The sequence below is a fragment of the Eptesicus fuscus genome, chromosome 11 (assembly GCF_027574615.1).
Source record: "Eptesicus fuscus isolate TK198812 chromosome 11, DD_ASM_mEF_20220401, whole genome shotgun sequence".
In the NCBI taxonomy this organism is placed as follows: domain Eukaryota; kingdom Metazoa; phylum Chordata; class Mammalia; order Chiroptera; family Vespertilionidae; genus Eptesicus; species Eptesicus fuscus.
In genome coordinates this window covers 69,641,368-69,655,409 of record NC_072483.1, presented here as the reverse complement: position 1 = coordinate 69,655,409, position 14,042 = coordinate 69,641,368, and the positions used below count along the sequence as shown (strand labels likewise).

Below are 14,042 nucleotides of genomic sequence, written 5' to 3'. Positions count from 1 at the left end.
AGTACAAATTTATTTGATTTCCTATTATCTGTCTCCCCTACTAAAATACAAGTTCCATAATTAAGGGGCTCTTTATATATATATATATATATTTTTATTGATTTTTTACAGAGAGGAAAGGAGAGGGACAGAGAGCTAGAAACATCGATGAGAGAGAAACATCGACCAGCTGCCTCCTGCACACCTCCTACCGGGGATGTGCCCGCAACCAAGGTACATGCCCTTAACCGGAATCGAACCTGGGACCTTTCAGTCCGCAGACTGACGCTCTATCCACTGAGCCAAACCGGTTTCGGCTCTGTTTGTTTTAAACTGATGTCTCCCCAGGCCTGGAACAGTGCCTGGCACTGTACAGATTGTCAAATACATGGAGGATGAGTGACTACTTCATAGGGCTGCTGGGAGGAGAAAGGGTGACTTAATTAGTCATAGTATGAAACCACTGAGCACATACCTGGCACAGAGTGAGTACTTGTGCTGGGTTGAATAGTGTTCCCCCAAACTCATGTCCACCCGGAACCTGTGAATGTGGCCTTATTTGGAAATAAAATTTTTGCAAATGTGACCCCATTAACCCTTTGCACTCGCTTGCTTTTTTCTCGATTCCTTTATTTTACTCGGGATTTAATTTTTTAAATACCCCAGATTTTACAAAGTGCGGCAGTAGAATAAAAAACTGGAGTTTCGTTTCATACAAACTTATTTATTTGGATTTTTTATATTTCAAATTATTGATACATTCAAAGAGTAATTTTAATCTCGATGTTAACCGTGTCGAGTCACACTCGACATCCGAGTGCAAAAGGTTAAGATGAGATCATACTGGATTAGAGTGGACCCTAACCAATGAATGGTGTCCTTATAAGAAGAGGGAGATTTGGACACAGAGTCCCACAGGGAGGCCAGGTGACAACAGAGGAAGAGATTGAGTGATACTGCAATAAGCCAAGGACCCCGATACACACCAGCCTTATAAGAAAGGTAAGAAGTGAGGATTGTTGTTTTATCACAGGAAGAAACTGAGCCAACAGTCACTGGAGGCTAGATGTGCCTGCTCCTCCAAGGAGATAAAACGCGTTGTCTGAATATTACAATTCTGTGACCTTATGCTGCATGTACCATGTTTTGCTTTGCCACCTGTTCCTAATTGGGAGAAAGGAAAATTGAAGGTCAAATATGGGAGACACATTATTCAAGTGTCTTCATGGGAGTACATGTTGTTGTTGTTTTAACACAGATAAAGATCAGGTCCTGACCTACTACAATTCCAGCTATTAACACTAAATCACAGGGTTTGGCCCCAGTGGCTGTCATTGACAGCAACCATGTGGAAGGAGCCTTCTGCTTCCATGACTGGACATCTGTGTGTAGCACAGCTGGATCGTGAGGGCAGCTCTGTGCTGCTTCCGTAAAATAAATGGGAATGGCATCTCCTAAGAGTTTCATTGCTCTCTCCGCCGCCTTGATCTTGCTCTCCAAACAGTTTTGGGAAGGAGAGCGGCAACTAAGTCATGAGGAAGACCAAATCCTTGAAAGCTACAGCCCTGAGGCTTCCTAGACTAAAAGCAGACTGAATAAACAAGGTAGTGACGGGCGCTTGTTGACAGTCATTTGTGTAACCAAATGCTTAGCAGGCTTTGGACAGGCTACCGAGAAAGGCTCGCCTTCTGCTGCAAACAGAAGACAGAGGATTGAATTGCACTTTTGTTGCTGGCAGATTGGCTGGGCCAATCTGCTGCCTCTCGCTCCTAGTGAGAAAGCAAAGGCCCTCACAGGGGATCTCAGCCCCCTGGAAATAGATTCAGGGGGGAGGAGAGAAAACCACCCCCTCCAGGTCGTTTCCTTAGCTGTTCCACAGAGGTCCCTAGAGCAGGCACTGTGCAGACTGTCAAATACCTTGTTCCCTTTGGGCCTAAGGGTCCCCAAAGATCTTGTTCCCAGGTCATTGTGCAAATAGAGGCGGGGAGGGGGTAGGAGGAGGGGCAAGCGACACCTTTTTCAAAGCAGACAGCCCAGAAGGAATCGCGTTTTCTACCTACACGTTTCAAGTGTTTCCCCAGTTGTCACACCACAGGGCAGGGGCAGGGGCAGGGCCGCGGAGGATGACTCAGGCCCACTCTGAATCTATCTCCTGGGCTCTTGAGCAAGGTCGGAAAGCTCGGGCCTGTGGCGAGATGTCGCAGCACGACGACGTGTAAGGAATTTCCCAGGAGGAACTGGTCAAAGGCAAGCGTAGAGGGCTGGGTGCGGGGGCTGGAGGGGAAATCCTACCCCACCTTGGGCTCAAGAGGGAAAGGAGGGTCACCCTTGGGACCAGCCGCACGCGGCTGGATGGACTCCCGAGGTCCACACACGCCCGGCCGCGCCCCTTTAGGTGGCACCTCTGAGCCAGCCGGGAGCGGGTGGGGGCGCGGTCGTGGGAAGAGGGGCGGTTTAGGCACCTGTGCTGCTCCGCCCAGTCCCGATCGGCAGACTCCGGGAAGCGCCCGAGCCGGCGGGGAGGAGAGGTGGGTGGACGTGCCCGGCGCAGGGTGGAGGCGTCCACCTGGGCTTCCGTGCGCAGGGCGGGCGCTAGGACCCGAGCGGCGCACCTGTTGGCAGGTGCCCGGGCCTCGCCCGCTCTCCACCCCGGGAGCCGGGTGGCTGGTGCACAGGCGGGGAAGGTGCTGGCAGAGGCCCTAGCGCGGCGGCGGCGCCGGGCGCACCATGGCCGAGCTGCTGCGGAGCCTGCAGGACTCCCAGCTCGTCGCCCGCTTCCAGCGCCGCTGCGGGCTCTTCCCGGCGCCCGACGACGACCCCCGAGAGAACGGCGCGGGCCCCGGGGAGGGCGCGGCGCGGGCGCCAGGGGTCGATCATCACTCCGCGGTCAACGGCAAGGGCGGCGGGGGGCCGGCCAATGGGCTGCTCCGAGTCGCGGCCCCGCAGGTAACCGCGGGCCAGGTGTACGCGGGTGTGGGAGGGAGCGGGCAGCTGCTCCGTGGCCGGCGGGCCCGTGGTCCAGGCGACGCCGCGGCGGGGACGGGCGGGAGCCGAGCCTGCGAGGCGGAGCGGGCGCCGTCCCCGCAGCGACCGGGCTCCTGGCGCTGAGTGTGGCCGGGAGGACGAAGGGGGAGTCCACCTGCCTGGTGGCAGCCAGGGCCATCCATACATCAGATGCTCCCAGAGCTTGACATGCTATTTAGAGACTTTCTACCTTGAAGTTAAATGTGTGTGCCTGTCTATCCTCCCAATCGTGTACGTTACATAATTGAAAAGCGGAGAGGTGTCCTTGGCATTTTCCTGAGAGGCTTCCCTGGGAGAGATTCTTAGAACTCCCCAGGATTCAGGAGTTTCCGCCGCGCCCCCCACCCCCTTTCCTGATCTGCACTATCGGGGTGCGGCGGGCTCCCCGTGCCCTTCACCTTCCCGCATGGCCCCTCTGAGGACAGAAGTTCGGGTTGAAATGTTCCTGGAGAAATGTGCAGCGCCGGCCAGGGATGCGGTCGAACAGCGCGCCGCTCCCCGCTCCCCCCAGAGCTCTGGGTCCCCTGCCGGGTGGGTCTTGTATTAACCGGCACCAGAGCCTTTTAACAGATGCTGCTGGAGGGAAGCTCACCACACTCCCCTGTAGGTGTTCCGACTGTGGTTACACAACCCACTGCGGCTCGGCAAGCCGGCGTGTCTTGTCGCAGTGCACAAGGACTCCGGGCGGGAGGGACCAGACCGGCTGCAGACGCCGACGTGCCGGGCGCTGTCTGCCAGGGCAGAGGGCTGCCCCTGGGAGAGAGGGCAGCCTGCTGCAGGGAGATGCCCTGGGCACCCTCAGATGCTGACCTTCCCGTGGGGGAGGTAAAAAGTGCGGCACAGAAGACGGAAGCATTGTATTAACAATCCCAACTCCCCTTTGGGGGGGCGGGGGGAGGGGAAGGAGCCACATTTTTTTCTTCCTAGAAGGTTTGATAACTATTTTTGTGTCTATTTCTAGTAACTGGGGGCTTATGAAGAACCTGGCTTCTATGTGGAGTATTGTGGGCGTTGAATTACAGAATTTGAGATGGTGTGCGTAGGGGAGGGGGACGGGGTGTGTTCCACTCTAGACAAATCCTCCTCTATAATATTGTTTTTCTCCTTTTCTTTTTCTTCTCTGCCCCACATGACATCCAGTAACTTTTAGATGAATTTAGGACTCCCTCCCCTCCCCCCATCCTCTTGCCTCTTCTTAAAAATGGGGCTGCCCTTGCTGGTTTGGCTCAGTGGATAGAGCATCGGCCTGTGGACTGAAGCATCCCCGAGTGGATTCCGATCAAGGGCACATGCCCCAGTTGCGGTTGCCAGGCTAGATCCCCAGTGGGGGGCGTGCAAGAGGCAGCCGACCAATGATTCTCATCATTGATGTTTCTATCTCTCCCTCTCCCTTCCTTTCTGAAATCAATAAAAATATATATACTTTTTAAATGGGGCAGAGTGAGGGGATAAGGACCGTTCGCATTCCTGAAATGTGGTAGGACATTTTCTGTGCGCCCCCTGTTTAAACCCTCTGATAGATGCCCCGTCTGCTTTCTTTGCTCTCTTCTTAAGCTTCTGTGTCCCTAATTCAGGAAGCTGAAAAAGAGTGCATTTCCCACTAGTGCTTTTCAAATAGTTTAAACATCACCCCTGGTGATGTGTTCTGGAAAAGGAGACTCTTGCTCTTTAAACGTATGATCAGCAGATTTATTGCAGGGAGTAGTGTCTTCTTGTGGCTTGAAGAGCCGGGTCATTCAGTGAACCAAATGCAAGGAGATTCTCACCTCCCACCCAACACATAACTCACTCACTATAGAGCAGGAACAGGTAAGAGTGGGCTAAGAATTCATAATAAGAAATCACCGTAGTGATGAGTGATGGGGAAAAAAAAAACATGTGACAGCATTTGATAAATGAGAGGTTTGTGAATATTTTTAGAGGTGGGTTGGTTTCAAGTGACTTGGGAACATTAATTTGCAAATGTAGGTGGAGTTCCCAGAAGAAACTGATTGCATAACTGCCACAGAGATTGAGAGGAGTGCATGGGACAGTTGAAAGAAACTTCTCTCCAACTGTTTCATTCTCCTTGGCCTCTGGCCTGGGGCTGCCTGAACTGCCTGTCCTTTCCCTAAATAACCCCCTCTCATCCATCAGTTTCAATGGTCAGTTCCTCAAGAGATATCTTTGATCACCTTCCAGTCTCACCCCACTTTTTAAAAAATTTTTTAAAATATATTTTTACTGATTTCAGAGAGGAAGGGAGAGGGAGAGATAGAAATATCAATGATGAGAAAGAATCATTGATCAGCTGCATGCCCCCTGCCGGCAACCCGGGCATGTGCCCGTGATCAGAATGGAACCCCCTTCAGTCTGCAGGCTGGGCTTGCACAAAGCTGTCACTGAGTAAGTCAGACTGGTCTTCAGATGTGTCCCCGTAGTCATGAATTTCACAGAGTTCTGAGTCCTGAAGGGTTAAATGCTTTGTTGAGGACTTGCCAAATACCCACACAGCTGGATCTTTTGACTCTCAAGTTTAAACTTCTTCCACTGTGCATCTTCACTTACTCTGTCTCATTGAGAAAATGTGTAGTGTTGGGGCTTGGTTGGGAGCAGAGTGGAGATTGGGTAGAAAGAGAACTTGCTTTTGGTGTGCAAGGGTAATTGGTCTCCAAGGGTGACTATTGGAGGACATTCTTGGCAGCAGCCAAGAGCAAGAGACAGGGATCCTGGGACTGAGCAAGGAGGACAAAGGCCCAATCAGAATTGTGTTTATTTGTTATGGGGCAGAGCCAGCCTTGGTTATAATGGTATTTTGATTTTTATCATCTTTGCTTACTCAACACAGTTGCATTAAGTTAGACTTTGCAGTGCCTTTTCCCATCATTATATTAAACTAGAGATAATCTTTCCAAATTACACTGTGCTCAATAAATACTCTTTGATAACTATTTGCTGAGATACACTGAGTGGCCAGATTATTATGATCTCTGAATGCATAATAATCTTGCCACTCAGTATACATATATATTAGAGGCCCGGGGCATGAATTCGTGCCTGGGTGGGGTCCGGCTAGCCTGGCCAGGAGGAGGAGACATGGGCGGTTGGCCAGCCTGCCTGCTGGTCGAACTCCTGATCGAGGGGACAATTTGCATATTAGCCTTTTATTATATAGGATATACACTGAATGGCCAGATTATTATGCATTCAGAGATCATAATAATCTGGCCACTCAGTGTATAGTTCTAAAGTTGGGTTGGGAAGGGGGGTAAAAATAGGTGTTTTTTTTTGTTGTTGTTGTTGTTTTTTTGGCTTGTTGGTGGACTTGTTTGGGCTCATCCTTGTAAAAATAGGTTGTTTTTAGAAGTCTTTACTCTCCTCTTTCCCTCTGAACCATTTGGGGCCCTCCAAGTCTGTCAGTCCACAAAACCCCACCTTGGACTTCATGGGCTTGCTAAAGTGCAAAGAAGCATTGCAGGAATGCCAAGACCAAGACCAGATCTGGTTCTGCCTCGGTGTCAAGTTGAACTCCTCTGGGCCCCAGTTGTCCCATATGCAAAATGAGCAGAGTGAAATAGATGCATGGATTTACAACTGCAGCTATAAATTATAGTCAGAGGAGCTTTAATGACAATGTCCAGGATCCAGGTCAGAAGTGGGGCCCAGAAAAATTGCCAAACAGATGGGAGCTCTGAATTCTTTTGTCCTGAGATCCACCACCCTTAATATGTTCAGGACGAAGATAGTGATGGCCAAAGACAGCTGCTATGGCAGCTATGACATTTTGACTTGATCATAACTAAAATAGCCAACAGGTCGAACTTCAAGTTTTGATTATCTTTAGATGGATGTTGAGGTTTGAAATGGCAAAATAAACCACTTTGAAAAAGTATATTTGATTTTTTTTCTAGTAACAGATATTGTTCAGACTAGAAAATATGGAAAAAGACAAAGAAAATGTTAGATCCATGCCCATTGTACTACTACTAAAGAAAATCACTCAGCGAATATTAAACCTGATCTTTAATGACTATATGTTATCCATAGCATGGGTATACAAAAATTTAGTTGGCCAATTGCTGTAACTGTGTGATCATTTCACAGTATGCACAAATACTGTATCATTATGTTATACACCTGAAATTAATGTCAATTATATCTCAATTTAAAGACAATCAAGATATGTAAAAAGGTAGTTGAACAAAGATGTTATTTTTTCATTAATTTTTAGAGAGAGAGGAAGGGAGAGGGATAGAGAGATAGAAACATCAATGAGAGAGAAACATCATCAATCGGCTGCCTCCTACACGCCCCTTCCTGAGAATCGAGCCTGCAACCCGGGCTATGTGCCCTGACCAGGAATTGAGCCATGACTTCCTGGTTCCTGGGTTGACATTAAACCACTGAGCCCCTCAGGATCCTCCCCAATGTTTTTGCACATGGCAATAACTTTTTATGGCTAAATCATATTCCATTGTGTGCATGTGGGGGAGCACATTTTCTTTATCCATTCATCTATCAGTAGACACAAGTTGCTTCCATATCTTGGCTATTGTAAATAATGCTGTAATGAACATGGGGATGCATGTTAGTATTCTCTATTTTTTTTTTAAATACCCAGAAGTGGAACTGCTGGATCACATGGAAGTTCTATTTTTAATTTTTTTTTTAAATTTCTTTATTGATTAAGGTGTCACATATTTGTCCTCATCCCCCCATTCCCATCCCACACCCCTCCCCAAGGATGCCCCAACCCCCTGTTGAACTTAACCGTTGGATAGGCTCATATGCATGCACACAAGTCCTTTGGTTGATCTCTCCCCCCTCCTCCCAACCTCCCCTATCCTCCCTCTGAGGCCAGATAGTCTGATCGATGCCTCCTTGTTTCTGGTTCTGTTCTTGTTCCTCAGTCTATGTTGTTCATCATTTCCCCTAGATGAACGAGATCATATGTCACTAGATATATACTTATAAGAACTGAATGTGAGACAAGCAATAATAGTTATGCTGACAGGCAAATGAATCAGTCTGTAGTGAGTTTCTTTCTGGACCAACAGTTCTTTTGAGACCCAATTTCAATGTCCACCAGTTCCTTATGTGTACATGTCAGCACTGACCCCTCAGCTCTGGATGGTGGACAAATGGTGGTAACGGAGGTCCGACTCCCTCTGGTTTGGTCTCGGCCGGACCCAGGGGCACGGCTTCACCCGGACTAAGGGGCGCGTGGCCTCACCCAGACCCAAGGGGCGCGTGGCCTCACCCGGACCCAGGGGCACATGGCCTCACCCGGGCCCAGGGACCCAGCCTCATCCGGGTCCAGTGGCGTGTGGTCTCACCCGGACCCAGGGGCGCGTGGCCTCACCCAGGCCCAGGGACCCAGCCACACCCGGGTCCAGGGGCGCGTGGCCTCACCCGGACCTATTTTTAATTTTTTGAGGAACCTCCATGCTGTTTTCCATAGTGACTGCACTAATTTGCATTCCTACCAACAGTGCACACACAGGGGTTCCCTTTTCTCCAAATCCTTGCCAACACTTATTGGTGTTCTTTTTTTTTTTTTTTTTTGGTCTTTTTAATCATAGCCATTCTAACAGGTATAAGGTAATATCTCACTGTGGGTTTGATTTGCAGTTCCATGATAATTAGTGATGTTGAGCATCTTTTCATGTACTTGTTGGCCATCTGTATGTCTTCTTTAGAAAAATGTCTATTCAGTTCCTCTGCCCATTCTTTAATCTAATTATGTTTTGTTTTTGTTTCTGTTTTTGTTTTTTGCTGTTGAGCTGTATGAGTTGTTTGTATATTTTGGAAATTAACCCCTTATCAGATATATGACTTACAAATATTTCTTCCCTTCTCTATGTGCCTTTTCATTTTGTTGATGGTTTTCTTTTCTGTGCAGAAGTTTTTTAGGTTGATGTAGTCCCACTTGCTTATTCTTGCACTTGTTGCTTTTACTTTTGGTGTCAAATTCAAGAAATCATTGCCAAGACCAAGTCAGCCTTTGACTCTCTTCTTACTTTAAATTGCCATGCTTGGAATTGCTGGTAGAAATATGCATATAGTATGGCTTTGAATAGGCACTAGCAATTTGCCCTGCAGAAAGGGTGTGCTAGGGCACATAACTATGAGGGCAAGTTTCCCACACCCTCACCAATATTAGGTATTAATACTTTTCTAAATTTTGGAAAAAATAGCCCACTTTGACTTCTATCTCACTTTTCTTCCTTTATTTCCAATATTTATTGATCAGCACTGAGTTTCTGGGACAGTCCCCAGCCTTAAAGATACAAAGGTAAATAAGATTACTTCCTGCCTTGGGAAAGCCACAAAGAAAATGATGCAATGCAAAAATTACTAGATTAGAAGGATAACAATGTGGCCAGGGATTCAATAGCAGGAGTAACTCACGATCTCTGCAGGAGCCCAGGAAGTCTTAAGTCAGGGTTTAAAGAGTGAGTAGGAGTCAAATAGAAAAGGATAGGAGGATCTCTTTCCTCTGCCTGGGAATCTCATGTGATAAAACATAAAGACACATTGTCATTTTTGGTGAATAGCAACAAGTTCAAGTAGGGTATAGTAAGAGTTCCAGCAGGAATTAGATGGCCTATTGAAAAAGGGTAACCAAAACCCTTAAAATGGTTAAAATGACAAATTTTACGTTCCATATATTTTACCTCAATTAAAAAACAAAACAAAAACAACAAACCACACCCTGGCTGATGTGGTTCAGTTGGTTGAGCTTCGTCCCATGCACCAAAAGGTCACGTGATCTATTCCTGGTCAGGGCACATGCCCAGGTATGGGCTCAATTCCCAGTAGGGGGCATGCCGGAGGCAGCTGATGTTTCTCTCTCACATCAATGTTTCTCTCTCTCTAAAAAAAAAAAAAAAAAAAATCAATGAAAACATATTTTAAAAAACACACACATAGGCTCTATCTCACTTTCTGGTGGAGGAATAATAGCTTCCCCCTCCTTAAGTGTGAGCTACACAAGGTGACTTCCTTCTAAAGAGAATAGTATGGAAAGAGGGAGAAAAAAAAAAGAATAACTTTATAGCATAGAAATCTGGCAGACATTATCTCCACCAGGTAGTCAAGGTTAACATCAACAGAGAGAAGTCATGTGGACAGTATGTTGCATGTTGATAGCATACGCTCTTTTATTATTGACTAGAGGCCCGTTGCATGATATTCATGCAAGAATAGGCCCCTGGCTTCACTCCCAGCCACCCGGGAGCCAGCAAGTCCCCGCTCCCCACCCCAGCCGCCCAGAAGCCGGCAAGTCCCCACTCCCGGGCCACCCGGAGCCAGCACATCCCCGCTCCTACTGGGAGCCGGCAAGTCCCAGCTCCCCGGCCGCCCAGAACCAGCAAGTCCTCGCTTCTGTCTGGAGCACCACTCCAGTAGCTCCCTCCTCGACCCCTTCCTCTCATAGCAGGCTTCACACCACTCTGCACCTGCATATGCAAATTAACCTCCATATTTGTTGGGTTAATTTACATACTCACTCTGATTGGCTGTGGGCGTAGTGGAGTGATGGTTAATTTGCATGTTTCTCTTTTATTAGGTAAGATTTCAGAGAGGAAGGGAGAGGGAGAGAGAGATAGAAAGGTCAATGATGAGAGAGAATCATTGATCGGCTGCCTCCTGCATGCTCCACACTGGGAATCAAGCCCACAACCTGGGCATATGCCCTGACTGGGAATCTAACCATGACCTCCTGGTTTATAGGTCAATGCTCAACCACTGAGCCATGCCAGCTGGGCTCATACACTCTTGATACATGTTGAAAAAGGCACTTCATCTCTGAGGCTTCCTCACCCAAACTCATACCCCCAAACATGAGAATGACATCAGACAAATCCCAGTCGAGGGACATTCTACAAATGAGGGACATTCTATTCTTCAAAACTGTCAGGGTCATCAAAAACAAGGAAAATCTGAAAAAACTGTTACAGCCAGGAGGAGCCTTGGGGGATTTAACTAAATGTTATTGTGGTGTCCTGGATGGGCCAGTGGAACAGAAAAAAAGGACATTAGGGAAAAAATAAAGAAGTCTAAACAAAGAATGGACTTTAGATAATAATAATGCAACAGTGTTATAATCAATGTATCATACTAATAATATAAGATATTAATGATAGGGAAACTGGCAGCAGATTGTATGGGAAGGATGTGGAGTATGGGAACTCTTAGCACAATGTTCTAAATTTCTCTATAAATTGAAAGTGTTCAAAAAATAATGTCTAATTTTTTTAAAGGGACAGGTAATTGAAAGGGGTTCAAAGATGGGCTCATTTACAAAGGTGTAGGCAGGATTGGAAAAAATCAATATGGTTTTGGAGCAGGCAACTTTAGCCTAAGAAAAGCAAGGGGAGTGGATAGGGTTCTGGTAACTCCAGCGCCAAGGAGAGCTTAGATGTCAGAGAGAGGCCCTTGCCAGGAGCTGAGGCCTTCAATAGAGAAACATAGCCACCTCCAGGCAGAAGTAGGGAGGTAAATATATCTGAGACTTCTCTATATGCCCTCTCATATCCTGTCAGGGCCTCCCTTTGGCCAAATTCAGTCAGAAGCCAGGGAGTTTGGGAGCCTGGCTGATGCAATCCATAAAGGTCAGCCCCCCCTGGGGAGAGGTGGAGATGACAAATGGGAAATATCCCAGCACAGGTTGCATAAAGAAATTGGTGTGGTAATTTAATACTGGCTGGAATTTGGGGCTAGAGCCAGAGTCTTAGGCTTAAGCCGTAATGTGGCTCCCTGCAGAATTTGGATTTCATCCTATCAACAGGGGGATGGCAAATCAAATTCATCCCATGTGCCAACTCAGAAATGGCAACTGGGACACCGTGATAAGAAAGGTTCATGTGCTTAATGGGGAAGAACGTGGGATTGAATGGCTATGCCTGAGTGGGTATAAGGGAGGCTGTTGATGAAGCATTTGAGAAATGGTGATGTTATATTCAAACAACAGCAAAAATGGGACAAACATGAAAGCCTTAATATCTGTTTTGGGTTCTTCATGATACCCTTGAGTATCTCCCTCACCCACAAACACCTCAGGAGGGAAGAGACCACAGGATGCCTTAATACATTGGTTACCATGTTTTAAATCATGGGGCCCATCATTATGGATATTAACTGATTTGGATGGGTGTCAGCCCCTGAGTTAAAGGCAGCCTTCTGTCGGCTGGCCAGCATCCTATGAAATGGCCTGGAGTGATAACTTCATATACCTGGAACACTGCATATCAATCAGATTGCTGTCTAAGGAGTCTGAATGTAAGACCCAGACATAGGGACATAAAAGGAAGAGTGGTGATGAACTTCGGAGAGAAAGGGGAAGACTAAAGGCAGAGAAAGCAGTAGGACAGCAGACTCCAGAGATAGAGCGGAGAGCAGGAAGTCCTCCGCAGCAATGCCAGTAGCAGAAGGAAAAACTCCGAGTGAAGAAGGAAAGTGAGTCTTGAGTATGGTGGACTCCACTGCTGAGGGCAGGTGCTAGAGAGACTGTTGACTTTCAGGATAGAATGAGGGGCTCAGTCAAGGGGGCTGGCTGTGTGGCCCCTGGCTCTGTGTCCTTACTTCCTGAGGAATCATGTGACAAATTGTCACTGGAGAGAACCTGGGTGGGTCTCCCTTTGCAACCAGGATGTGTGGTCCCTACTGCTCTGGAGACTTGCACATCATTGCGCTTGGATAATTGATTATGTCATATTTGTGTAGTTCAGAAGGGAGAGGGGTCCAGGGGCCAGATCCCTCCTCTTCCTCACCTGTGCATCCCCAGGATCTAACATGTGCCTGGAACATGGCAAGTATTTAATATTACCTATTGAATGAAGCATGAAAGCTGCGCTAAAATCAGCTTATTCTTTCTTGGCAGAAATGTGATCACCTGCTCTCTCCAGTCACATCTGTGGTCATTGTTTCCCCGACTATTTTACCTACCAGTGGCTTCTTTTACCTTAATGTTTGTTATTGTTGGCTCCTTCCTTTTTATCCAGGAAATGATGGAGGATTTTGATTAATGAATAACTTTTTACTACTTTGCTTTCTTCTGTGGGACACCATGAAGGAAGATCAGGTACCAAGGAAAGCTGGTGATGGTGAAACACCCGTTGAATTAAACAATGTGATTAGATGATCACGTTTTAGGAAGGCTGTTTAGTGAGCCTGGTCTAATCTCAACTTACTTGACTTAGAATTGAGATGTCAAAACTTTTAGATTTTAGAAAAGCACTTTCACTTCTGCTGGTGCACTTTGTGTTAATGATTAAATCCATTCTGTCATTTTATCTATAAAGTGCCGTTTCACTGGGAGACAGTTCTGTCGTGGTTTCTTAGCAGCACATTTAGAGTACTCCTGCCTGAAATGCTGAAAACAGGGGGCATCCACTGGTCTTTATTATTCTGCTCATCTGGGGAGTTACTCTCTACATACTGAGAAAATGAGATACTGAAAAATCCAGTCATGACAATGATTCACATTTTTCTCCCTGCACTCTTATTTCAAACACAATATAGACTGATCAGCAAAGTGTTTTAAATAAAACAAGAAAAAATCCTTAGGCATGGGCTGGGGTGGATGGAGAGGGAAGGGTTAACCACTTGAGACCTTGAAGGCGGGCTTGGGAACCTTGGAAAGTCAGTAAAGGTGCCCTTGAACTATTTTGAATATTCCCTCCAGGCCCATAGGGCTCCCTGGCAGTTTCCAATCTCTTAGTTTAACAAAACAAAACGAAACACCAGCTTCATTCTTGCTTTTGTGAATGCCCATTTATTAGGTTATTATGCCTGATGAAGAAATGTCCTCTCTGCCTTCTGTGGGTGTGTTTGGATTTTTTCCAAGTGGCAAAAACTTTGTTTCCACAGAATTTTATGGGAACCAGCCCATCAAAGCAGGGACTCTTATGGTTGGGAGGAAGAAGTTCCTGAAGGTAAAACTGGATGCTGAGAGGCCAGGGCTTAATTGGTAAAGAAAGGGCTTAGATGAACTCTTTTATTTTTTTCAGTTAAAAAAAATTATTCTCTCTTGAAAAATGATTTAAAAGGTGGCCATG

At 46.9% G+C, this 14,042-nt stretch overlaps 1 protein-coding gene across 2 annotated transcripts in view; it reads left to right on the top strand.

Annotated features, from left to right (window-relative positions):
* The first annotated feature begins 2,515 nt into the window (after positions 1-2,515).
* Positions 2,516-14,042, top strand: part of SGPP2 (sphingosine-1-phosphate phosphatase 2) — an 89,320-nt gene continuing 77,793 nt past the window's right edge. For both annotated transcript variants that reach the window (XM_054722755.1, XM_008145108.3), the window contains exon 1: positions 2,516-2,925. In XM_054722755.1, the coding sequence (XP_054578730.1) occupies positions 2,707-2,925 (219 nt within the window). In that variant the 5' untranslated portion in view covers positions 2,516-2,706. The remainder of the gene's footprint in view (positions 2,926-14,042) is intronic.